This window comes from Chlamydotis macqueenii, chromosome 4 (assembly GCF_036417535.1).
Source record: "Chlamydotis macqueenii isolate bChlMac1 chromosome 4, bChlMac1.mat, whole genome shotgun sequence".
Taxonomy (NCBI): domain Eukaryota; kingdom Metazoa; phylum Chordata; class Aves; order Otidiformes; family Otididae; genus Chlamydotis; species Chlamydotis macqueenii.
Genome location: NC_141559.1, coordinates 56812564 through 56839553, shown reverse-complemented (window position 1 = coordinate 56839553; position 26990 = coordinate 56812564). Strand labels below are relative to the sequence as shown.

At 38.1% G+C, this 26990-nt stretch overlaps 1 protein-coding gene across 1 annotated transcript in view; it reads right to left on the bottom strand.

Moving 5' to 3' along the window:
* GABRG1 (gamma-aminobutyric acid type A receptor subunit gamma1) overlaps positions 1-26990 on the bottom strand; it is a 58712-nt gene that overhangs the window by 23319 nt on the left and 8403 nt on the right. The window contains exons 2-3 of the mRNA XM_086746742.1: positions 18312-18460; positions 9168-9235 (exon numbers count right to left, since the gene is read on the bottom strand). Of these exons, the coding sequence (XP_086602868.1) occupies positions 9168-9235; positions 18312-18460 (217 nt within the window). The remainder of the gene's footprint in view (positions 1-9167; positions 9236-18311; positions 18461-26990) is intronic.

Genomic DNA, 26990 nt, shown 5'->3' with positions numbered 1-26990 from the left:
ATCTGCTACACTGACGATACAAGAGCATGGGCAACTGTTAAGGACTTCCTAAAAGAGCCTCTATTTATTTATTGGCCCCAAGGGCATAACCCTTTGAGGTGATAACCTTCTACAACAGAGACACTACTATTATTCAAAAAGGTAACATCTCATGCAGCACTCACTTGAGTGAATGCACTTACTTAATGAATGACAAACTCAAAAATATCCCAATAAAAAGTGGTTTAGATGTGCATTCTCCATGGCAGTTAAAATAACCATCCAGAATGCATGAGACCCAATGAAATTTTAAATCAGAACACAATGGAACAAAAATAATGAAGGCCAAGATTAGCACAGAATTTACATTCACTTACTAATAGTAATATTCCCTAATAGTTTAACGAGATAATAGGGAAAACACTTTTTCCAAGAGTGGATCTGTTTCCTTGGCAAACAACTCAGAGGTGCTGCTGCAGGAAAGGGCATCCAGACCATTCCCTGGCTTTGTATGATGAATTTCCCATAGCCTGTACTGTGAGGAGAAAAATCCTGTTCCTGCAGCTGCCCAGCTTTTAACAGGGGACCAGGTTTTGTAGTGTTAGCACAGATCCTGGCACCAGCCAGTGTAGGGGCCAGTGAAGGGCAGCAGCTTTCCTCCGGAGCATAGCAGCAAGGGAGGCTGTGATAACCTGTACAGTAGGAGTCATCGCCAAGGACAGTTTCTATTGAAACAAGCTGTTATGTGCTATTGAAACAACCAAAGCATCTCCCCTGCCTTTCTTCCCGAAACCCAGTTCAAATCTAGGCCAGTGAAATTATTCCCACAACTGGAATGCAGCATCACAAATTTCCATATAGACAGACAGATTAGGAATTAATAACAAAGAACAGGTGTGTAATGTTCTTCAAAATATTTATCATCTATTTGACACAAAGATAAGAGGTACAAGACAAAGAACTAAATGCAGCTTGTCTCAGCTGCAAGCTCAAGGGAGACAACGACACCAGAAGCAGACAGAAAGTATTTGGAGAGGATATTAAGGCATCAGAAGTAACAATAAAATGCACAACAGAGCAGCCAAATAGTATGTGCAGTTTAGGGGGAAAGCAGGAGTAAAGCCCTGTTTGGGTTAGCTTTAGCATGAGTCAGTACCTTTAACACCTCAGTGAAGTGCTATGTGGCACTTATATTAACATTATTCTTGGCTTAGATCATCTCGGATCACAACGGAATTGTGCAAGCACTCGATACTGCTTACACAGAATAGACATCCTCTGCCAGGAGCTTATGGTTTGAATTTCACATAAAAGATAAGATTTGGAAGGACAGCAGGGATATAAGTAACAGGAAACAGAGAATTCAATACCACTTGGAATTGCAGGTAGTGATTTTAGCACAACAAAAGCTTAATAGTTTGTGATATTTTGTAGCCTTCACAGAAAGAAAGAAAAAGAAAAAAAAAAAAAGAAAAGTAAGTTTAAACAGGAACATGATGAGAAACAATGAAGCAGCTTTGCAGGTATCTATAGAAAGTTTCTTTCAAGCACAAAGGGTAGCTTGGGAGAAAGTGGTATGAAAAGTTGAAAGGATGGAAACAGAAGTCAGCGAAATCTGAGATAGGAAATGGTCTCTTGTGGGGAAAAAAAAAACAACTAGAAGTGGCTGGAGATAGGCTTTGAAGTGCTTTGAAAGTGAAAGGAAACTGTTTATGTGTGAGGTTCAGTGAAAGAGGAGCCAGAGGAAGAACCTGAACAAGAAATGACTCAGTAGAAAAAACAAAAAATTATCTCTGTAGGACAGCCCTAGATGGCAAGAATGGAGCAAGACTGCAACTGGAAAGGTTACAAAAACACATGATCATAACAGTGGGAGCCTAGAGAAGAGATTCTGTGTGATCAATTAAAAAATACATAAAAATAAAACCCCTCAAAGTTGCTTTGCAATCAGAACTTGCAAGACTCCAACTGAGACCCTACTCCTGGTTCTAAGATTCGTTATGTCATAGAAAATCTTTAGATTTCAGGCTTCAATGATGTACAGACTAGTGATTATCCATGGCAACTGACAGTGTGGAAGGGCTGAAAGTGGGAAGATTTAAAGCTATGCTTTAGCCATATTGAGCTAACTAAACATCTGTGAACAGATATGAGGGACGCAAAGCAATATTTTCGATTGGACAAAAGGAGACATACAGAATAGCAGGCAGCTGGCATAGAAGTTGGCTAAATTTGTGCATGAAACTAGCAAGGAGCAATTGAGAGCAGGAGAAGAGAAGGTGACTATGGAAGACATCCTGCGCAGAAGTGCCAAAGGAAGGGCTTTAAGAAGTACATTCACATCAACACTTAAATAGATAAAAGTACTGGGAACACAAGAAATTAAGGTGGTTCCTCACAACACACTGACAGACTGACCACAGATCAAAAGGAAGAAGCTGTTCAGAATTGTCTTCTAGCCCCAACCATGTTCACAGCTCAGCACTTCTGCTAATTCTTTAACAAATGAGCCTTATGCAAATGCAGAGCACCAACATCTGAAATCTCAGGTACTTCAAAGGCAGTTTGGTTGTTGCTCTGGCTGTGCATGCCAAAGATCTGAGATTATATAAACTGGATTTCTAACCAGTATGCTGGCACACTCTACTGAAGTCAAGGGAGTTAAGTCAAAGTGATTTTTTATTATTATTATTATTATTATTATTATTATTATTATTATTATTAATACTGAAACCATGCCAACTGTGGCTTAAGTACAATGGTACTATACAAAACTAGTATTTCTTAAAGCATGAACTACTCTAACATAAGATTTAAGAATAAACCACAGCATAAAATGACTGCAGCTTTAGATTATAGCACTGCTAAACGGCACACACAAATTAGGCCGTATTTTACAGCAAAGAGCATTCATTTTTCTGGTGTCTTGCACAGAACCTTAACTACCCATCCTGACTTCATGGCTACTAAGCTGAAAATGGGATGAGTACTGAATGCTGTTTAAAGTAGGGGCTGAAAGGATGCCTGCACTCTGGTTTGGTTTCATAAAGCTACTGCAACATTTGTCTGTCGTACAATGGCTGCTTTTTCCCTCATCCCTCGCCATTCCCTTCAAAACATCACGGAAATTGGAAGAAATGCAGGAACTGCCATGTTGAGCCAATATCAGCAGAATATTGTCTGTACGTGGCCGGTTACCCTGAAACTGAGTAAGGCAAGCTTAGAGCTACCTTGCAACAGCAGTAGGCAAACTAGCTGCCTGCAAGAGCCAGACTAATCAATTTAGGCTAATTTTCTTCAGAATAAAACAGAGAACATTCATGAAATTGTTTTTGTGAAGTATTACTCAAGTTCCTAGAGCTGGTGAAATAAGAAATTCTAACAGATATATGGTTTTTGACAAGTAAATATATTTCATAACAAAGAAAAAACAATGCTCAAGCCTACTGAAAGAATATTTACTCAGCTGCTGCAAATGAACATTGTGTTCATCAATCTCAAACACTCATCCAAGCAACAATCAATTAACTCCGATCACTTGCAGTGCTGACAGACACCAAAATGATTGGAAACTATCTTTCATAATAAAAATAAAAGAGTAAGTTGGGGAAAAAAAAAATATTATTCTAGCTTAATCCAAAGAAGATGCTGTACATGGGTAATAGTCAAAGACTTACTGGTACTTCTGTCCTGATTTATGAACAAATATTCTTGCTAACTGAAAGAGAATGGAACCAGTTTGCATAAAATGCACACACCTGACTCTGAAAATCTGCAGTCCTTGCATGCTAAACCCACACAACCTCAGGAAACCTTATGAATTCTCAAACATAGGCAGGAATGCATCCCTCATGCTCTTCCTCTCAGTCTGTCATCAAAAAGCTTATAGAGACAATGGTTCTCCTCAAAATGGTGTATATGTATAATTCCAACCTCCGGGAAAAGCTTCAAAAGCAGTTCACAAACCACGACAAGCCCTATCAAGCAGTGTTCTCCCAGTCCTGAAATATTACTACACACTGCAGCATTTGGATAGCACTGTGATTTATTATGTTTACGTTTCTTGTATGGAACTATGTTCACTTACACACACAGCTTTCTGTTGTTACAGAAAGCTGTGTGTGTAAGTGAACGTAGTTCCATACAGACAGGGAGGGAGAAAGTTCATATTTTTCCTTTTATACACTTCTTACTTCGTATTTTTTCCTATTGTGTTTGTTAAATCCTTAAGTCAACATGACGTGGTTGACACATGTAAACCGAACTACATGCCTAGGTATCCACAGGGTGAGGGCCTCATTAATTCCAGTATCTATTTCTGTCTCTTTCTAAGCCTCATCTTTCCTTTATGCTAGTTACTATTCACTCAGTAACAAAACATTTAATATCATTCAAAAACAGCGTTAAAAATACATTGAGTTAAAGAATAATGCACACAAAGAGTGTGTACCTTTGAGTATTGGATTTCAGGGTAGCTTTAGATAATGTATTTTTGGGTCACAACTACTTATATTCTACTGTGCTTAACATAAATTACCTGGCACTGTAAAGTAAGAGTACAAAATCTCCAAGCCCTCAATACAAATTTAGTGACTATTCTTCTAAATTTAGATTTTGAAGAATAAGTGCAGTGACATATCTGACCACAAAGCATCCTCCACAAGTACAATAACATTGAGCAATCTGTACTAGGATACTGATCACACTGATACTTGAATACCTTAAAATAAAAAAAAAAAAAAATCTGCTGCTAGTTACCACAACTTGAGAATTAAATGGAATTTAGAAGTCAAATGATACTTCAAATTCAGCATCAGCACATTCTACCCAAAATCATAAATGGTACAATATAGCAGGAAAAATTGTATCCTAACAGCGCCAGGCCATGCAGTCTGTGTACTGAAGCAGCACATTGTGTATTCTGTGAATATCTGATTTGCTCAGTGGTTTAGCTATCCTGTTAAAAATAAAAGTGCTAGGCTTCAAAGTATGGCCTTCAGCTTGTGTCACAGTAGCCTTCAATGGATATCTAGCAAAGATCATGTGACAAAAGCTAAATCATCTGCAGAAGAGACAGAAATGTTGGGAAATAACAAGGAAACCAAACTGCTTCAGTGAAGTGCAGTTGTAGAAATTTATCCTTGAATTTTCAGTCTGGACCTTCTGATATCAAGTTCATTAACAAATACAAAAGCTGAATAGAGAGCATCATCTGCATCCACAGCAAGGGAAGAAAAAAATATGTAGCTCTCAAACACACTAAAATGGCAATGATACCATCATATTTCAAAATACTAAACCATTAATTAAAAACACACTAAAAGGCAAAGGAATTTTAAAACATAATTTTGTTTCTGTAAACATATATATTTATATATGTATACACTTACACACAGACAGAGAAAGACAGGTAGAACATTTTCTTTTGGCTAGTTTCTAATCTATCTATAAAGCACGATGTCTATGCCTCTCTACAGAGATGATCTGCCTCTTTCTAACCCTTTCACAACTTTTGTTACTTGAGTATTACTCCATTAGTTACTATATGAAACTTGATTAAATAGACATTAAGGACAGGGAAAGCATAAACTTTTATCTTTGCTCTTCATTTTTGATTCACTGATGCAATATTGCTTCTTACTTATGGAACTGCTCCTGTATTCCTTCTCCAAAAATTTCTCTCATTTGGGGTAGCAGTCTTTTATCGTCATGAGAGTTTTTATCAAACAGAAATTACAAGATCAAGTATTCTCTTAGTTAAAGGAAAGAAAATATGTTGGAGGGCTGCCATGCCTCTCCCAGCCCACTGAATTGCATGGTCCTGTCAAGCCACAACAGCTGTGGCGCTGGCATTGTCCTCCCCTGGACCCCTTGGAGTATCAGTAGCACAAAACGTTATGTATTTATGAACACATAGGGTTTGGGAGATGAATACAGGGCAGAGAAAGCTATTGAGGTCCACAGGCAACATGGATCAACATGCATTTCTACACAGGGACTACGTATCAGGCTCCGCTACTTGTACCACCAAACTGAGTGGCTTTTTTTTCATCTTGGCCCTAAGTTTAGAAAGAAAGGGAAAGGTAGTAAGAGCCTAGTACATCTACAGTAAGTGCTCAACTGAATGAGCTTCCACATAGAAGAAAATCACACTCTAAATATTCATCGCATGTCTAAATTCCGCTAAGAAATCCCTAGACCACTGCAGACCTACTGAGGATCAAGACTTTAGCCATAAACGTGCATTTAGCTCATTTTATGTGATTGTTGCATGATGTATAACACAGGCTACCTCTAAAAGATAGATTCTTTAGACTTAATGAGTATTAGAAGCATAAATACTGCACTGATCCAGATACTTGTAAAATATTTACTCAGGTTGCGGATGCTGTAGGAAAACATCTCTTAAGCATGGAGTGTCTACACCATCTAGAATTTTGTGCAGATCTTTATTAAATAGTGAAAGTCAAAAAAAAAGAGCCTTCAAAACTAAATTCTAATAAATATCATACATACACTTAAAGCATCCCTTTTATGAAAGTGGAAGTCCATCAGATAGCGAGAGGAAAACAGACCAAATTATAAAAATAAATCTTTCCTCTCATAATATGTGTCCTCTGAAGCTTCCAGATAAACATATCTTGATATGCTGCTTCAGCATCATTGTTAGAAGAAAATGCTCTCTACATCATGCCATATTATATCCAGACTAAATAGTTAAAGGCCATCATTTGCCAGCCTGAATTAACATATCTGGCAAATGAGTAATCCAATGGGGAATCACAGATATGTGTTCTCACATTAAGTGATCAAAAGAAGGGCTAAGTACAGCCTTTGAAATGGAAGCAGTCTTTGGATTATTGGTTAACAATCTCAAACAATATTGACTGCAGAGAACGTGCCTTCCTAATGAAACCAACAGGTCACATAAAGAGAGCTTACAATGTCAAATCTGTAATTATTTTTTTGCTGAGACTGTTGTTTCCCAGATTAAAAACATATTTTTTTACAAACACTTGATTTTTGTGATGATGTTAGATTCTCGTATGATCCAGGTTCCAAGCCCAGTGAAAGCAATTGCTCTTTGATGAAGGCCATAGTGCCCTTAGACTATAATTTAAATTGCTAAGTAGTTCTCTGCTCATTTTTAAAAACCATAGAATAGTTTTTAATGATCTATCTCTTAACGACATTTAACTTATTACCCTTTGGTGTCATGGTTCATTGCTATCTTTTTTTTTTGAGAGAGAGAAGTCAGAAGTTTAGAAGGATAAACATTCAGTTGATGTACATTACAACCATTAGGATCCTGCTCTCTAATGAAGAAATACGCATTTCAATATGATGCTATCCTTACCTTGTACTAAAAGCCAGTATGATTGGCTTTTATTAGCGCTGTGGCAAGAGCATCACCATCCAGCTCTAAGACAACTCTAGCAGATGTGGGGAGACCTCTAAACAGGTGACATGAAATAGCCCCATGGCTGGTACTGCAAGGGCAGTGCACGATAACGCTGTCCCCCAGGCTCTGGGCTGAGCAAGGAGAAGGCTGCTGTGGGCACAGGAGAGGCCGTGATACATAGCAGTGGGTAGGTTGCCCAGGAGCCCCAGAAACAAGAAGAGGTCATGGGAGATGGGGCAGGGCTACCCTGCAAAGCCAGCCACATGCTCGTTCTTTAAAACTGGAAAACTGAAGCTGTAAGCATTTCTCATTTTCAGTTCCAGTGTATGCAACACCTACCAGGCAGAGGTTGAAAGACTTACACTGGTTACCGGAAAAGGAAGCCTGTACCATTTGCTACATCCTCCTTACTGGTAGCTACCTGTCCACACATTTTGCTAACACAATAAGTATCTTAAAAAGAGGACAGAACGGAGACAAGCAAAAGAGAAAGACTGCATTAGGAAGCCAGACAAAACCAGACACCACTCATACTAGACAGGGAAACTGAAGTTTCCCCCACCTCATCACTCTTCTGCGCTTTCATGCATTTCTTTACCTAAAGTCCTGGCCTGAGCCATGGTCTTCCCTGCTATAGCCCCAAGTAATGACAACCCTAATCTTGTTAGACCATTATCCTGGAATGAATATTCTTTGCCACAGATCTGCATCATCTACTTTCAGCACCTTTTCCATAGTATTGAAGTACCACTGGTTTTTCCTCCTTGGCTTTCCATCATTGAAAGTCAATATTCCCAACCCAAGCATGATGACGTATGTGTAAACTGCAAGATCCTTAATAATAATCTAGAATTACTGTGCTTCCACCAAATGCTCAGAAGCCCCCTGCACTGGCATACTCTCAGACTGAACAAAACACTTCTCTGCCATGCAAATTCAACACTGTGAAAAATTCTGTAGGGAGGAGGAAAAGGAAAAAGGAAGGAGTGGGTTGAGCTCAAACTCACCCAAGGGCCAGTCCTACTCTTAGTCCTGGGCAGCGATCCCCAGGAGAAGTCATGCAACAAGGCCTTTCTAAAGCCTCCAACACCAGTATTTCAGACAACGTACATGGTGACAGAAGATCTAAGTGATTCAAGAAAAGGCCACAGACATAACTTCCTCATAACAGCAGTTAATTCAGTGCTGGTACCAGATAGACTGGTCTGATCTCAACAGGTCTACTGGAAACTAGAAGAGATGAAGAAACCAGTTATGTGTACACACATTTCCCTCATGCCCACATATACACACACACCCTGAAGAGAACTCGTAAGACTAAATAAGACATAGAAGAAGGAGGACAAAAGAGTTAATTTCAAATTTTTCTTTCTATGAATTTGAAATAATAATAAATCACTGCACTGAAAATAGTTTTATTCACAAATACTAGGTCAATTGTTATTTTTCTTAACCTCTGAAAAGGAGCTCCAGGAAATTATACTGGGACAGAGATAAATCAAGCATAAACAAACATAGTGAAAATGTTCAATATGAACTAAAATAAATACCTGATACAATGTCCTCTCTGTGGCCTCACTTTTTTTTAAAGAAATACGTTTTTAAAACTACAATTTCAAACAGAGAGAGCCTAAATATGTTTCTGCAATAATCACAATCATATTCAACAGAATAAGAATACATAGTAAGATATAAGGAAACTTATTTGAATTATATTAGAATTATTTTGTAATATTAACCCACAGCATAATTCAGACAATATTTTCTGTTAATAAGCAGAACTTACCATATTGATTGGGTCAACTGGGCCAATGCTGTTAACATAGACATCTGTTTCAATTACCGTAGTTCTCACTAAACAAAACAGTAACCACAATAATTACATATTTAATTAACTCTGTACATTGTTAGTGTAATTTAACCTATTTATTAAAAACAACAATAAATACAATATTCTTTTATTAGATTAAGAATAATTAAATCACTGAATTGTTCATTCTGTGAAGGATCATATATGGCTTGGCTCCCTTACTTCTTATGAATTGCTAGAATTATCAAGAATAATTTTTTACTTCTTAATGCAATTCCCATCAGTGCTTTGTGACAGGTATAAAGGTATAAGACAGGTATAAAAAGTAAAGGAAGAAAAACAAAAAACAAAAATTGTCTTCCAACATAAAAATTTAATCAAAAAAAGAAAAAAAAAATGTTTGGACAAACTGCTTGTAAAACAAACCATGAGGTCTGGGAGCAGGTGTGTTTATCAGCTGTAAAGAATCAATATGCAGTGCTTTCTTTTGATTCCTGCTGAAGATGTGTAACAAAAATAAAATAACTTTTCACCACAGATTTCTTCAATCCACGTAACTACAGCACACCTAAAGATTACTATAATGCTTTCATCAGCTTGACTAATGCACTGCTTCACACACCAAATTGAAAGCTCATCAAGTGGAAGTAATGTAAAAGTTAAACATTTACAAACTTATTTTTTCATATAAAACACAGTGAAATCACTCTTATCAGGCAGATGAACATTAACTGTTTTAAAAATATATTCTCTTACAGAATACACTTTCTTTGTACACTTACAGAAGGGTAAAAAGTCTACGTGACTTCCCATGAAAGTTACATGTGAAGTACAAGTAGCACCAGTAATTCAGTTGTTTCCTCCTAACTAGTTTAGAGAGGAAAAAGGTACAAATGGAAGAGGTCAGGATGCATTTTAACATCATCAATTTACCGAGCATTTTCTTCTAGTTTGTAATGAAGAGCTAGAATGTAGAGACAAGAGGACTTATGTCCTAGTCCCCAGTGGAATTAAGAGGGTTAATAATAAAGCTCTGCTGGTGTTCCTCCCAGAGTCTGGCACCTTAAAGTTAAGCAGATCTGCCCATCTGCAGATGGAAAAGAGAGAAGGTAGAAGCAAAAAGGTACTTTGATGTCATACGAGAGGGACTGTAGGTCACCAGATTTTATTTCTTTATACTGCAAACCATCAGAGATCATCCAAGGGCTCCACAACAAACCTAAATTCTTAAGTAACAGGATTTTTTGAATCTCAGAAATCAGATACACAAAAAGAAGTAGGGTATCATAAACATTCTTGCCAGCTACAACAGGCAAGACAGGTTTCCCAAATATCCTAAGACACCTTTTCCCTGCTGTTGTGGTTTTGTTTAGTGAGGGGGGGCCTAAGGTGGTAGGCCGGCCAAGTCCACTGAACAAAGGGGAGCGACTTCTAGCAGTTTCCTACAGAAGCTACCACCTTAGGCCCCCATTCACTAAACAAAACCACAACACGTGCCAGTCTCACTTGAGAGGAAAGTCTCCCTGATTCTAAATCTGGTTATTGGTGTGACCCTAAGCCTGGCAGCGAGACACACCAATGAGGCTGCACAAAGGATTTTCTGTACGACCACAGAGCACCGAGTCACTTGATCACTATCCTGTCCCCAGCACGCTCCACAGAAAGTTTAAACAGACTCTGGAAACCAATTTATTTCCTGGGGAAAAAGATAAGTACTTCCTGAGCTGCAAATGTTTTCATTATCAGCAGGGCTCATAAAGAAAGGGGAGCAACACAAGAACTCCTATCCAGAGACTGAAAAATCAGAGTAAAAAAAAAGTATATAATGCAAGTTTGTATATGCACATATGTAGAATGTATTTTACATATGCTACATCTTGCAAACACATATTCTCTTACTTTAATTTTGCAACCTTTTTATCTATATAACAGCAACCCCACTGCCAGGAGTCGATCAAAGTGTATCTTGCCCCATTGCTCAAGCAATGCTGAATCCATCTTTTTTTTTTTTCTTGTATGAGTAGGAAAAGTTTAAATCTCCTTAGCGCTAGGAAATCTTCTTTTGATCTGATGTTCAAGTCTTTGACTCCAACTTTTGGCACTGCCTAGCCATGTATCAAAATTCTTTTTCAGATGCAAGTACCTACACACAGTGAATAAGGTCACTTCTGAAACTAGCCTTCAGTACGCTGAACAGTTCATGCTGCATACTGCAAATGCAACCTACAGATAATCTGTTCAGCTTTAACTTCTAAACTTGCTCTGTTGTTTCCAGATTCATCCCGCAATGTAGATACGAGACCTGAAAATTTTTGTAACTGTGTTATCAGTGCTGCATGAACACTTCCATATTTCTACTTGTTGTGCTCCTTTTCAAAAGGGACTTATCTCAGCACAATGCTCAGGGGATGCATACCTAAGATCTTATACTACACAAAATATCTAAGTTTTCCCCTAAATCATTGCTTTACTATGCAGAATCTCTCACCTTGAAATATGACCCACAGGCTTCCTATCCCCTTCATCTCTTTTTTTTCTCCCTCTCAATTTTTGTGTCTCCAGTTTTACTGAAGGAGCAAATTATAACTCTGCAGATACAACCTCTCCCTTTCCAATAGTCTTTGTATCATCTGCCAAGTTTACTACAAAAATTCATTGCTGAAATCATTCACAATATCATATTCTTGATCAAGACTTTCCTATGAGACCCAACTATAAACAGCCCAGCCACTGATATTTCCTTATTAACAACTAAATTTTGAGATCTGCCAGTGAGCCAGTTTTTAACAGGGGCTGTGCCAATTTTATGAAATTCCAGCTTGCAGCAAGCAGTACTTGATCTGCCACAAGGGCTCTCCTGTAATGTGCCATGGAGTTCAGTTTGCTTTTTCCATCGTGCTCTGAGTAAGATTATTAGTGCTACTAAGTGCCAGTGAAGAGTCTGAATATCTGCCTCTACTGAAATTATTTTAATTGACTCTAACGATTCAAAGAAACAGATCCAATTCAAGAAGACTGCAAGAGGCTGGTTTGTTACCTTAGTTCTTCTATATGGTACAGAAGAATCAAAGAATTAAAAGAAAGAATTAAAAGAATTAAAAGAAAGAATTAATTCTTCTTGTATTCTTGAATTAGAAGTGATGAGAGTCCCTGAAAATGACAAATGCTGGAAGAAAATACATTCTTGATACTCATTTGACATCCATGTAATTACTGTTGTTCACTTCCTCTCCACAAAGAGCTAACAGAGAAAGATGGTTTGAGAAGATGTTTCCATAATGAATACTTCTTATTTTACTTTTAAAAATTTGGTATCAGCCTTGAAAATGCTATGAGTAAGAAGATGGCTATTTAACACATTGTCGTAGTTCAGCCCCGATCCGGACCGGACTACGCAGTCTCTCTCTCGCTCCCCCCACCCTCTGAGAGAATAGGGGGAGATGATATAAGAAAAACAGCTCAAGGTTTGAGATAAGGACAGGGAGAAATCCTTAAAGTTACCGTTACGGGCAAAACAGACTCGACTTAGGGAAAAACACTCATTTATTTCTAAAACTAGTAGGAGAATGAGATAGGGAACAAGATAACCTCCCCCCACCCCTCCCTCTTCCCGGGCTTAACATTATCTTTACTACCTCCCCCTCCCCGAGCGGCACACGGGGGAAGAGGGAATGGGGGTCACGATCAGTTCATCACGCGCTGTTTTACGCTGCTACTTCGTTGTCGGGGGAAGAACTCCTCACATTCCTCCCCTGCTCCTTCGTGGGGTCCCTCCCAGGGGTCACAGTCCTTCGTGAAACTGCTCCGACGTGGGTCATCTCTTCCACGGGGTGCAGTCCCTCCAGAACAGCTGCCCCAGCGGGCCCTCCATGGGCCACAGCCTCCTTCAGGCCTCCACCTGCCCCGGCGTGGGGTCCTCCACGGGCTGCAGGTGGATCTCTGCTCCTCCGTGGACCTCCATGGGCTGCAGGGGGACAACCTGCTCCACCATGGTCTTCACCACAGGCTGCAGGGGAATCTTGGCCAGGAGCCGCATTACTCCTCCCCCTCCTTCTTCACTGACCTTGGCATCTGCAGCCATTCCTCACAACAGGCTGGCAGATGCCTCTCAGGATCCTTTTTACATCTTATTCACTTCTCATCTCCTCTCCACTTCTTGGAGCCAGGCCGGGCAGAGCTGGGCCCAGTCAGCTGCCCGGTGGGAGGCCAGAGGGTGAGGCCTGCAAGGCCCATGAGGCTCGCGCCTCCCCCTCTCTGCCCCCGCTCAGCTGCCTCACATCTTCTTCTCTTTTTTTTTCCTGTTTTTCCCCTACTTAAATACGTTATCACTGAGGCGTTATCACGGGACATTCTGCTACCAATTGGCTCAGCCTTGGCCAGCAGCGGGTCCGCCCTAGGCCCGGCCAAGTCCACTAAACAAAGTGGAGCAACTTCTAGCAGTTTCCTACAGAAGCTACCACCTTAGGCCCCCCCTCACCCAACAAAACCAGAACACACATCCTGCACGAAGTTCAAAACAGTACTGTCAACTTACAGAAGCTTCTAAGGAAAGGGAGAAAGAGATAGTACACTTTAAATATTTACCCTGAAAGATAATATGAGCCAGGCTAGAGTAAAGTAAGAAGGTGAGAGGACAGCAGATTGCATACTCAACAGAGAAAGAGAAGAGCACCAATGGGCAGCTGCCCCCAAGAGATAGTTCACCAGCTCCCAACATAGCTGAAGCCTGATCTAGAGAGATCTACTCATGCTTTCCTGATTTGACATCTTTTCTTCACCAAGCTAAACTTCTCTTCTTCTGGTTTAAAAGGTTTGAGCGGTATTGAGCATCACCTAACACAAGCCCATAGCAAAGGACAGGCTTGTCCCAAGAAATACATACAGTAAATAAGTGACTCTTGTGCCTGGAATTCAAGAGCAAGAATGAACCTCCTGACAAGCAATAAGATGTGGAAAGAATTCTCTCTCAGCAGGCACAGATCACTACTCTTCTACTAAGGGATGATGCTGCATAACCCCCAGGCATATTCTGAACCCCAGTTCAGAAATTACTATAATTTCTGAAAAAGTGTAGAATATTGCACTTTTCAGTGTTTAATGTTGCTCCATTTTCATTACTTCAATATTCAGTATCACCCAATAGCATGTTAGTCCATCTAAATTCACTAACCAGTTCCCATAGTTAGCAACAATTCCTCTTTTTGGAATGAAAGTCCAAGATATATCACCTTTTTTTTTTGTTATTACTACTTATCATGCTATTTAATTTAAACTAAGACCACTTTCATCCAGGCTTGTTTTCTTTGAGCATGTTTTCTATAATCCTCATTAATTGCCTAAAGAAGCATCTCTTCGTGGTGATAAAGCCGTTATTCAGCAAATAAATTGTGTGACTACCACATTCAGGAATAACAGAAGCCTTCAATTTGTAATAGCTTTTAATGGAATAATACAATTTTCACAAGAGTATTACTTATATGGCTATCTATATTGAAAATTCATCCTCCAGTAGGCTTCCAGTTTCATCTCTGAAGAATTTTTTCAAAGTTATTTTGATGAAAGCAGAGCTCTTTTTTCCATATTTCTTCTTTTACCTTTTTACTTAAAAGAAATTCATCTTCAACAAATACTCTTACTCCACCACCTTTATTATTTCCATCTTTTTCTATGCAGTGCACACATCCAGCACCTTTAACATTCACTGCATATGCTCTTCTGCATCTTGCTCTTGTATTTCAATTTCCTTCAATTCTTGCAAAATATTCTTCATCTCAGAATACATACCCCTCTACCTTTACCGGATATTTTCCTGCTTATTCAGGCTTATTACTTTCCTGCCTATATCATCCTTTAATCAGTGCTACACTAAGTAGCTACACTACTTAGCTACACTAAGTACCTGTTCAACAGAATATCCCCCCTAATATCCTTATCTTTTCAGAATTAGTGCTTCTATTAGTCTCTTGAAAGTCCATTTTTGTTCACGTATCCTTTATATCCCTGAATATATGACTTTTCATATTTGTGCATTGAGATGCAATTACCTACCCATGCCCTGCTTATAGGGCAATTACAACTACCCAAATTTCGCTAGGTATCCAGTTTCTCTACATCCAAGAGCAATCATACTCACCATTCTTAAAAATGCTATCAATGATGACTTTCCTGAAACTGTTGATTGAAAACACTCTACTAGAGTTGTAGATATGTGATGATTATTCCTGAGTTTTAATTAAACTTTCAGATTGATCAATTGTGTTTCACTCATACAATACACAATATCAGATATTAGACATAGCTGGAAAAAAAGTGCGTACATTTATAGGCTAATATTAATATATCAGTGTCCCTAACGTGTGAGAGATGGAAAAAAGTGCAGTTAGGATTCTTTCCTTTAGAAAAGAAAGTTGAAAAATAACAGCAAGTTTGATCCAGGACTGAAGCTAAAACAGCACGGTTATAAAATCAGGTAGCCAAAAGGTAACCTTACAGTGAGAATAATACTGCTGTATTAATATATCAACACTCCAAGGTTGTATCTGTAATTAAAGCAATTTCTACTACAGATAATAGACTTCATCTGGTAACTACTATTACTTCATATTGAGCAGAAGGTATTTTAATACTGGTGCCTTTAGGCTCCAAACACCTCAAAGTACATTATATAAACTGAGTTAAAGACTAGCAAGATTAATAAACATAGCAAAGGGTAGGAGCTAAGAAATCACTACAACTGATGGATATTTGAAGGAGACAAAATGATAACATGTGGTTTTATCCTATTAAATTTCAGTATTGCCTCTGACATTTCAATTTTTATTTGGCTCTCCTTTATAATCTCCCTCAACTAACTGCATGTTTAACAAAGAAATGCCTTATCTCACTCTGAGATGCTGAAATTCTATGTCATCATCAGGAAGAAAACAAAATTCTGCTCCACTATTCAAATCCAGAAAGTCCAGGTTCAAAACAACAAAAAAAAAATGTTGCTACTGTAACTGAGCTTTGTAATTCAATAGTAAAAATGTTCTGTGGGATATTATTGCCTTGGAAGATAATTAGAATTCCAGTTCAATAATGTTGTTGTACAAGTACTGACATATACTCTGAAGATGTGGAACCTGACACCAGATTTTATCCACATAATTGAAGGAGACTAAGATGAATGCACTATAGACTGATTTTGTTTTTCTATCTGTTAAATATCTGCTGCAGTTCCCAAGCAGCTGGACAGAATGCAATGCCTTCATTCAAAGTTGGAAATTTTATCTTATGTTGTCCAAAACTTCTGCCATGTGGCAGAAGCCTGCAACTTTCATCCAGAAGAGAGACAGTCTTAACATTTGTTCTCCTTGCAACAAAGTGGATCCTCCCAAATATTTCCTGTTCGCGTCGGGCTGATATTCATGAACCTTATGTTTTAGTATATTGGATGGAGGCAGATTCAGATAGCAGAGATCAAATTGGTACAAAAGTACTGCACCAAGAGAGGGAAGAAGAAAAAGAAAGGGAGCATTTGTGTGAGAGAAGCTAAAACAAAGTCTGTTCTTTCAGGAACTGATATTTGAAATCCAAAAAGTTGTACATTGAGTTACTCATAAAAAGGCAGAGTTCTTTCCCTATCAAGACTCAGGACATATCCAGAAAAGCAAAGGTAAAGATTACACCAAAATTCTTCTGTGCCTGTTTAAATCCATTTGACATGTCAGAATAAACTCATCTTCCTCTACTTTCCCTTCATTTATTTCTAAGTTTTATGGGGAGAGAAGAGAAAGAGAATTCTCTTTTCTTTCGTCCCCACCTACCAGCTAATCATTAGAAGGAATCCTAGTGGAGACAGCTTATTCCCTCATGATCCCTTTGCTGTCTGTTGCATCAAGTAGTCAGGAAAAACAAACAAACGAAAAAAATCATAATGCTATACATCTGTCACACATTGAGAATTCAAGGAAAAATATGCTAGAAGATCTTCAGTATTGTCTAAATGTTTGCAGTAATTCAATTAAATGAACATGAAGGCAAAGACTTACAACAAACTTCAGGAGATTCACACATGATTGTATTATGACAGGGAGAGAAAAATTGCCATTCAACATCTTCAGGGTAACAGTCACCAACAAAACAGAACTAAGAAATTTGAGGGAGAAAACAATTCGGCAGAAGCTTTCAAAAGAAAATACTTAGTTTGAGATTACATCTCTCTGTTCTATAGAAATGAAACAAGTCTAGATTGTTGTATTGTTTATCGTATAAGCAGCTTACAGACTTACATGGCATTCCTTTGATAGGGAATGCCAAGTACTTAACAAATAATTATGTCCTCCACCTCTCCCTTCACAGTTCAGGAAACAAATTATGACAAAATAAATTATTTTTCTCAGTTTGAGCCAGCATGCATGTGGCAAGAGCTGGCAAGGTTTCCTGTATTCCATGTTTTCAACACAAGGTTATTCCAAATATTTACACTTAATATTTATATGCAAACTGATGCTTTGACTATTGAAAGACAAAACTGCCTTCCTACTAGCTGCAAAGTTTGAGCTATAGTAACGCAGTCTTCCTTCCTATATTCCTCTAGAAAAGATATAGTTCTGAGTTATATTTTCAGATTCTTATGAAGATTTTCAAAATCTAAGCTAAGGGAAAAAGAGAGTTGGGTTGAGATAAATTTGCTCAAAATACACACTTACAATGCATCTCCTATAGCACGAGTGAAAATATCTAAGAATAATTCTTTAATAAACTCCTACAGACTTAAGACCATTTTTTTAAATAACCATGGGTGGTTTATATCTACAATTCTTTCTGTCAGAAGATCTTCATAAAACAAAGCAAAATATAATTGCTTTTTAATGATCTATTATAGATTGCCCACTTGCCCCCCCAAATCAATATTTTACATAAGAAAAAGAGATTGTAAATATAACATAAAAATTCTGCTCTTGCATAGAACATTATTTTTACCAGTTCCAGAAAACCATTTGCATTTTACTGCTGTTGTATTTAGCATGGTACATTAAGTTTTTAAAAATGCATTAAGCAGATTTTTGCCATCTTTGATGAAATGCATGCCAGCTCTGGTTCACATCTTCTATTTACTGAATTATTTTAAGGGCTTACCCCCAATATCTGGACGAAGCTTATTGTCGTATCCTTGAAGTAAGGAGTCCAGTATGTGAGTTACATCCCCACCATGAATCTTTGGTGCAAGGACCCATGTTTTATTAACCATTAGATCTTCATCATCCTCATCATCTGCTTTATCAGCTCTATGGCAAATGAATGAAAAAAACAAGGTTAGGGGGAAAAAAAAAAGCAAACAGTGAAACTAAATACACAAGAGGTGAAGCAGAAAGTGATAAAATACTGAACACCATTTAGAGTACTTTATAAAAATCCTAATGTTTTGTGGTTCCAACAGAAAAAGGCAGCTCTTATTTAAAAATATCAACTTTTTTTTATGGCAGTAGACAGTGTGAGCTAGTAAACACATCAAGAGAAGCATTAATACATCACCCATACAGAAGAACTCAAGCCATGAGTCAAACTCATAAAAGCAGCAGCAGTCATGATCTTACTGTCAACCTTTTCCTGTTTTAAAACACAAAATGTAATTCCCCAGCTTTTCCCTACATCCATTCTATTTTCAAATCATGATACGAATATTTCTAAGAGATGCTTAATCATGGCAATAGATACATATCGGTGTCAAGAACATTAAGGGAATCTCCTTCCTAGCAGCCTCCGTTCAAGCTATGATATAAAAAATGAAGACTTGTATACTTAATCAACTCTATTCAAATTTTAAGAAAGCAAACAAACATTACATCCATGTGCTATGATAAACATTCACAGAAGCTGCAGTTGTGTCAATTATGCATCTGCATGTGTATGTGATATAGTTAAAACACTGTACCATTCCTTTCTGTTAAGATCATTTGTTAGCTACCTATTTTATCAAGACAAAACAAATGCACAAGGAAAACACTTACAGGTTCATTTACTGCCTATCTTTTAATTAGATAAGTAGCAATATATAGTTAATCACTAAGTCATTAGAAAAAAAGTTGCAATAACTTGGTTGCATCTGCAGATTCACTCAGATATCACCAAAAGGTCAAAGAATGCCTGGAAGCAGTTTTGCTCCCATTTGAATCAAATGAGTGTGGACTTCAGTATTCCTCCAGTGCTAAAGTTTGCGATCTATATTACTCATCCAGTTTATTTCAGGGAACTGCTATGGGCTTCAAGTCAAGCAAAGTGCATTGGACTGATAGCAGTAACCCTGACAATCACACAACGTATCTTCACAAATGGACACTGGCTAGCAATTACTACAGAGCATATGCAATCCATATAAATCAGTTCCAATGTCAGCATAAGCACAGATATTCCAGTAAAAGAAAGGAATTAAATGTATATCCTTGTACCAATTTGTATTGTACACCAAAACTAAAAATGCTACTGCTATATTACTAGAAAGGGATTTACGGGCTTCTAAATTACACAGACACACACTGCCCTCAAAACTAAGAGTGGAATTTTTCAGTAAATTTATGACAGGAACCACCAGCATGTTCCACTCGGAGACAACACTATGCCTTCAGGGTGAAAGGACAGAAAAAGTCAGGAAAGGACATAGATGGAGTAGGCACGCCTGGCGTTAATTGCACACCTTTGCGGGAATGCACCAAAACAGTCTGTACTCCTAAGACCATGCATCACCTCTCAGATAACCCTAGCAAGTCTCACTGAAAATTAAGACTATCATGGCTGTGGAAACTCCTTGGTGGTTTCAGCATGCCTGCTTAATTCAGGAAGTGCAACAGGGAGCTTGCCACAGCTCAGTAGTTTCCCAGAGGATGAACAAAAGGCACTGATCGGATACTGGGACTCATATCTAGCTTGCTGCAAACTAGTTGCAAGAGTCTATTATAGCTGAAAGTAATACACAATCTAAATCTAAGGTTCACTGATAGCTTCCCCTGTAACAGTCTGAAAAGCACGTTCATTCTTTTAAATTGAAATGTACCATAAAATACTTAATCTTTACTGCACTACACAGACATAATAGAAATGTCAGATATTAAATATTTAACGTCTCCCATTAGCAGGATCCCACTAATGGGAGCACTAAAAGAAGTAGGAAGCTAAGTTTTGTAAATGTACACTCTTCTTCCCTCAAAGCTACCTATTGCCATCTCTTTCATGTTTCGTTACCATGCAGCTTTCTTTTTATATAGTTTTGGTCTACCTGCACTTCATGTCATCTAATTACTATGTAAATTAGCTTACAGTCGCTAAGAGTTCAGAGGCAATCCCAGCCTTCCCCCAAGACCATTAAGATGATGAGGAGTAAAACTTAATTTATAAGCAGCTCTCTGAAGGAAAGAGACATGCCCACTACAAAACTGAACTTTTCTGCTTCCTCTTTTTGTCCTCCATCCCACAAACAGCAGAAAGTACAGTGAAACTACCATGGCTCAGTATGGATCCAGGGCACCTGACTTTTAGGATCAGCCCAATTATTTGCAGAGAATCTGACACAATTTTGTCTTGTTTTAATGTCCTTTCCACTTTGTTATTAAGAATAGCATAGATTTGGCTAAAATGAAAAGTGCAACAGGTCATGCCAAAGGTCCACACCCACCTAAACTCAAGAGGAGTGGATACTCTCACTCTCAGTCACTTGCATATCTTGACATTTTGAAGAGTTCTTAATTTTATTTGTAGATTCATAGGACAACTCAGGTGGGAAGGGACCATGGGAGGTCCCAGTCCAGCCTCCTGCTCAAAGCAGGGCCAGCTTTGAGGTCAGACCAGGTTGCTCAGGGCTTGATGAGGTTGAGTCTTGCTGATCTCCAAGGATGGAAACTACACAACCTCGCTGAGCAACCTGCTCTCTACTTCTCTCTTTTTATCTATTTAGTATATTTAAATACACTTGAAATTAACAAGAAAAAATTAAAATACAAATATGTTTCAGATATACACTATCTGTCTTGCTTGATTGCAAGACCTCTGGTCCTCCTCCAATTCTAAAATGCTGAACTACAAATAGGTATACCGATGAGGATAGTGATAGCTTACAGAAAGCTATTAATAATGTAATACCAGGGGGAGAGGGAACGATTCCATCCTAACATCTGACAGCTTTTCCAGTCACTACTAAGTAAATCCATTTAGGGAGGCACTTTTATTAGAGGCAACATTTCTTTACTTAGTGTCTGACAAGAGCCTTGGCTTAAAATGCACATTTCCTACTATTTACATGGAACTATCTGGTTTTATCTAGAAAACAGCATATACTGAAAAAACTGCTAGAAAAGAAATACATTAGACTTCCATACCAGCTCATTAGGTTAACAAGAGTTTGTGGCTCACTAATCCATTAACTAAACCAGCAAAGGAATCAACACGAATCAGAAATGAGCATAACCAAATGTGGAGGAACTGGACTATCACTGTTCCACACAGTGAAAGGAGCTATTCTCACTCTCTCTATTCTTATCATACTGGCCTGTTCAGAGATGATTGATCGTGATTAATTCATCTCGCTACCAGAATATCGTCTTTTTAATTCTTCTTTAAAATATGCCCAAGACCACTGAGCATGCAGTAGACTATAATGTCTCTGCAGTGCTGATGGCACCCAGTTCTACACTTCTCATTCCTAAGCCGTAGCCACTGATGTGCAGCCCCAGGACTGAGATAAGACAGGAATGATGCTGGCTGGAGAAAGGAAGTGACTAGAATATATAGAAAGTCTTCTGTATGCCTTCCAGTGAAGCAGAGCACACACCTGCCAAGTTGAATTCTCAATCGAGAGGTTTTGGAGAGTTGCACAAAGCTCCCCAAAAAGAGCACCTGGACACACTAAGACAACAGGACAGACACTGTGTACATATTCATTTCTAGGAATCTGAATTACTGATCTTTGTCATAGTAAATAGATCTGACCCACTCTGTTTCAATGTAAAAATCCCTTCAGAATTACAGAGTTGGCAGAACCAGTTGAGACAGTGTTCCTAGGACCTAACTGAGGTTGCCACACCATGTTCTTTAAAGAAATATTAACTTTGGAAAACAAGATGGCTGAAAACTGTTGACCTTTTACCCAAATTTCTGTGTGTCTCACATTGCAAAGTCCAGCTTTTTCCCCAGGGTTTGGAATGGGGTATAAGGAAAGATAGAAACAGCAAACTTCATTCCAAACCAGAAAATAAAATGTTAAATTCAGGTATGCCGTTCAAATATTTAGCCATGGTTAACTCAGGCTGAGCACCTTTTTACTTCTTTGCAGTAAAAATAAATCTAACAAACCCATGAAGATTAATGTCAATTAACTCCACCCTCACTTTAACAGTAGCACTTTCCCCTTTCTTTCACAGTCCCAGAAAGAAAAGCAAACTTAATTAAAGAGGAATTCTTCTCCTTTCCAAGTTCACGTAAAGGTTGTTTCACTATACACAGAACATAATACTTGATCCTCTCTCCATTTACTGTAAGATATTTCTTTTTCAACAAAGTTCACTCAGCAGGTCTTTTTCAGAATGTCTGTCGAGACAACGACTTAGAACAAAAAATATTATATCAAACATTAAAACATTTTTGTTCCATGGCACAATGCTATTTTATATCTATTACTGCAGATGTTAATCCTAAGTTTAATGGTTTTATAAATAAGAAAGAGATCTCACTTCTTAACACACTTGTTCTTATAACACTTCAGCTAGCCTCACAAATTCAACAATAAACTGCATGTATACAGTTAACAGTAATTAGGCAAAAAGTGCCCTAATTATGCTCTCTGTCCTTCAATTAATTGGAGACATTACCATGACTAATAAATCCCTGAGCACAAGTGACTAATGACTAAATAAGTCTTTTCAACATCAAGCAACATGCTCAACTTCAGATATTAATATCATAGGTCTCTGTTCTCCTTTAAATATGAGAAAAAACAATCAGATGAGCTTTAAGTTGCAATTAACATCTGTCAGGTTATGTAATGAACTGGGAAAAAAAAAATTGGTATTGTGAGTGTTACTACTGCTATTTGCATCTTGTCTATCAGACTATACTAACCGTATAGCATTGGTGGGAGTAGTTAAACACCGCTAGGGATCAATTTAGTTGTCTATTCCCAGGCTCCTATTCCCACTCAGCACACTCAAGGGTACCCAGTCCTCCAGGTGGGGTTGATTTATGGGGAACTCATAGACTTCTGGAGAAGCAGTAGAAACTGGGCAGGGTATCTTAGTTGTCTCCACCAACGCTTCATGCCTGTGCACAAGCAACTCAACCAAGCCCTCAGTGGCCAGGAGGTTTAGATAACACTGCACAGTAGCTCTGTCTATTTGAAGATACATTGTTCCTGCCATACAAGGAATACCCTAATGATAATTTAATTAATGAATAAATAAACAAGAAGGAAAGTTAGTGTTTCAGATAGTTTCTATAGTTTCTATGAAAGGAACATACCGTTTTCCTTTTTGCCTCACACATGCCAATGAAAATAGTAAGACTAGCTGTTTTAGTTCATTGAGCTGAGGATGCTGTTCCCCAACAGCAGCCAAAAGCAGTTGCCTAAGGAGTTTTACTGATGCAGGGGTAGGGCACAGTGACATTTTCCTAAACCACAAAACATGGCTTAAGAGAGTTGTTATTCACTGGCTGTGCATCTCAGCATACTACATTTATGTCCCTTGTCTACGTATAACACAATTAAACCTTTATTTTCCAGTACTTTAAAAAATACTATTTCTTTCAACTTTCAGACAAAATGGTAATGTTTCCCAAAGTGTAAATGTTGTTAGCAACAACACAACTTCAAAGGTTTATCAAAATACTGCATTTAACCAGACAATGCTTCATAAGAAATCAGTCAAGACAGACAAGGTTTCCAACTAATCAGACACCTAACCAGACATTACCTTACTCCAGAACACCGATCATGATATGCCTGTATGCAGTAAAGAAGTACGTATCTCAGCCCCATCAATGAGACTTCAGAGGTCATCTGACTTAGCCAAATCCCACACATGAAAAAAAACCCAAAGCATTGCTGAAAAACAAAACACGGTCACTGACACCTCTACATCCAGGGTCAGGCATTTTTACAGATACTGGTGATGACTCTAATTCAGAAGCTAAAAAAGCAAGTTACTTAGGCATGTGTCACATGAATGACCAAGGCATAGTACCAGATCCAGATGAAAAACTAAACTCTAGAAGGATGACAAGTTTAAGCAGTGGCTGAGGCAGAAGAAACTTCCTTACAGAGTTAGGTAAATGCAACTTCAACATGGTAGGAATTGGTAATTGCCCTTATGTCAGCAATTTAAAATACATATTTACATATTTCCCTGGATCTTCCTAAGATAAAACAAGAGCCTCAGACAGACTTGTAGTATCCTTCAGAAGCTGAATAAGGATTGAGACTCCTGCACATACACAAATATTACTTCTTTTCAGTAGCAGAAATAACGACAGAATCACATAGTCATGACTACTACCATAGGACACAATTACATTTTTCTGAAAAAGATTTTCTTGAAAGCTTTCTTCCACTGCTAGCTGTCAGTACTGGAGGGTTTAAACATCTTCAAGATTTATCTTCCAAACTTGATGGCTGACTTCGTACTCATCAGTTCTACTACATTTCTGCAGAAATGAACTCTCTTTTGGATTTCATCATCAACTTCTTCACTGATATGCTTTATTCAACATAGAAAATTTCTGGGAAAATAAGTGTAACTGCAAGCAAAGAAGTGCAGGTACTGAAAATATGTCTCCAGAAAGCATTACCTGCTCTTCTTAATCCCATGGGATATAGTCATTGATGTTGTATTCCTTCATCTTCATCCTTCCTAAACTGGTTTAGACACTGTCTTGACAAAAATCTCTTTTCCCCCCACTCATTCTACCTCAGATGTTTCTATCAATCTATTACCCCCTCCTTCCGCCTTGCCAGACTTTGGCATATTCTTTTGTGTGTTAGAATTGATTTCTCTCCGCCACTGAAGTATGTTTTACTTATTCCTTGCATCTTTTTTTTTCCAGTATACCTACCACATACTGTTAGGTCAATTCTTCTTCTGGATACACATACTGTCTTGCACGCTTCACCTTCTCTCATCTCATATTTCTCTGACTATTTATAATTTCCTGCCCTATTTCCACTTTCCCTTCTCCTTCCTGAGTTTTTACTGAAGGGATGAATCTGGACCTTAAGTCAGCAGTAAAATTATCAGGGGAAAGTGTGGAAAAAAATACTAGAAATTCTTATACAGAAAGAAACATTAGATTTTTAGGATAAGCTACATAAAGATCACTTAGTATTAAATAAGTCAAGTTTTGTTTAAAAAACAAACAAACAAAAAAAACAATCATAGCACTAACAGAATAAAATCAGGTACCTCCACTGTTCATTCCTTGTAATGAACAGAGCTGGCTACATATTTGAGTGTTTAGACTACCAGACTTGTGATATCACAATCATCAGGTGATCAAGCTCTTTTGATTCATTACAGCTTTGAAGTAAATCTCTGAAAGATATGAAACATTTTCTCCTACACAAAAACTTCAGTACAACTAATTTTAGTCCTAGCAAGACCTTCACTTAAAAGCATTATCACTTTTCTTATAAAATGATCTTCAACATCTCTGTGATACTAATATAACAAAAATCTGAAAGAAATTACTGAACAATAAAACCAGACTTAGCTCTGAACATTAAATAAAGGCACAACCTGACTGCAAAGTAGAAATGTGAATTTTTAATGTTAAGAACAACAGGTATTATTAAAGACGTATTCCAGAAGAACAATTTTTTTTTCTGAGATCCATACAAATTGCTCCCCTCCAAGTCAACTTTGAGATAATGCCACATATTATTTGAAATGACACTGGTCAAACTTCTTATTAATTCAAATGGCTTTTGAAGATCTTACAGGAATTATCATCTGGACTCAAAGTATCACAGATATTCTTTATCCATCAGTTCTCTCATATAATACAGAGTTAATCTTCTCTTCTTGAAAGTCCATCCAAATATTGGTATGCTCAGACCAGTATAACTGCTGCCTCTACTCCTATCAAGTTACAGTCCAGAAATCAATTGAAAATTTTCCTCACATCTATCTATCCTAGTCCAGGTAATTCTCTGTGTCAGTTCAGAGCTGCTGGAGCATGTATATCTTAAATATATTCAGCTTGATTAGTATAGTGATGTCACTGTGACCACCTTAGTAAAAATAGCTCTTTACCTCCATAGGTATTTTTGTGGTCACAAAAATATTCTTCCCAGTTTCACAGACCAGATGGAGACTATTACCTGTTTCCTGCACCCCTCTATTTTATGCTATACAATAGAGAGGAAGAACTTTGCACGAGTAAGATAGCATACTTAAAAAAAAAAAAAATTAAAATAAAAAACCCAAGCTGATTCCTGCAGTTTTCCACAGAATACTGAATTCAGACCAGGATGCTTAGAGCTTAGTCAAGTTGGGTCTTTGAAAATTCCAAGGACAGAGATCCCACAGCCTCACTGGACAACATCTTCCACTGTTTAATTATCCTTACAGTGAGATTTCCCCTGTTGCAATTCATCACCATTATTCCTCATGCTCTTACCATGCACCACTGTGAAGAGCCTACCTCTGTCTTCTCGATCACCTCCCCATACTGCTGGGGGCTGCTGCTGGGTCCGCCCCAAAGCCACCTCTTCTCCAGGCTGAACAGCTCTCTCCTCACAGGGCAAGTGGTCCTGCCTGACCAGCCTGGTAGCCCTCTGCT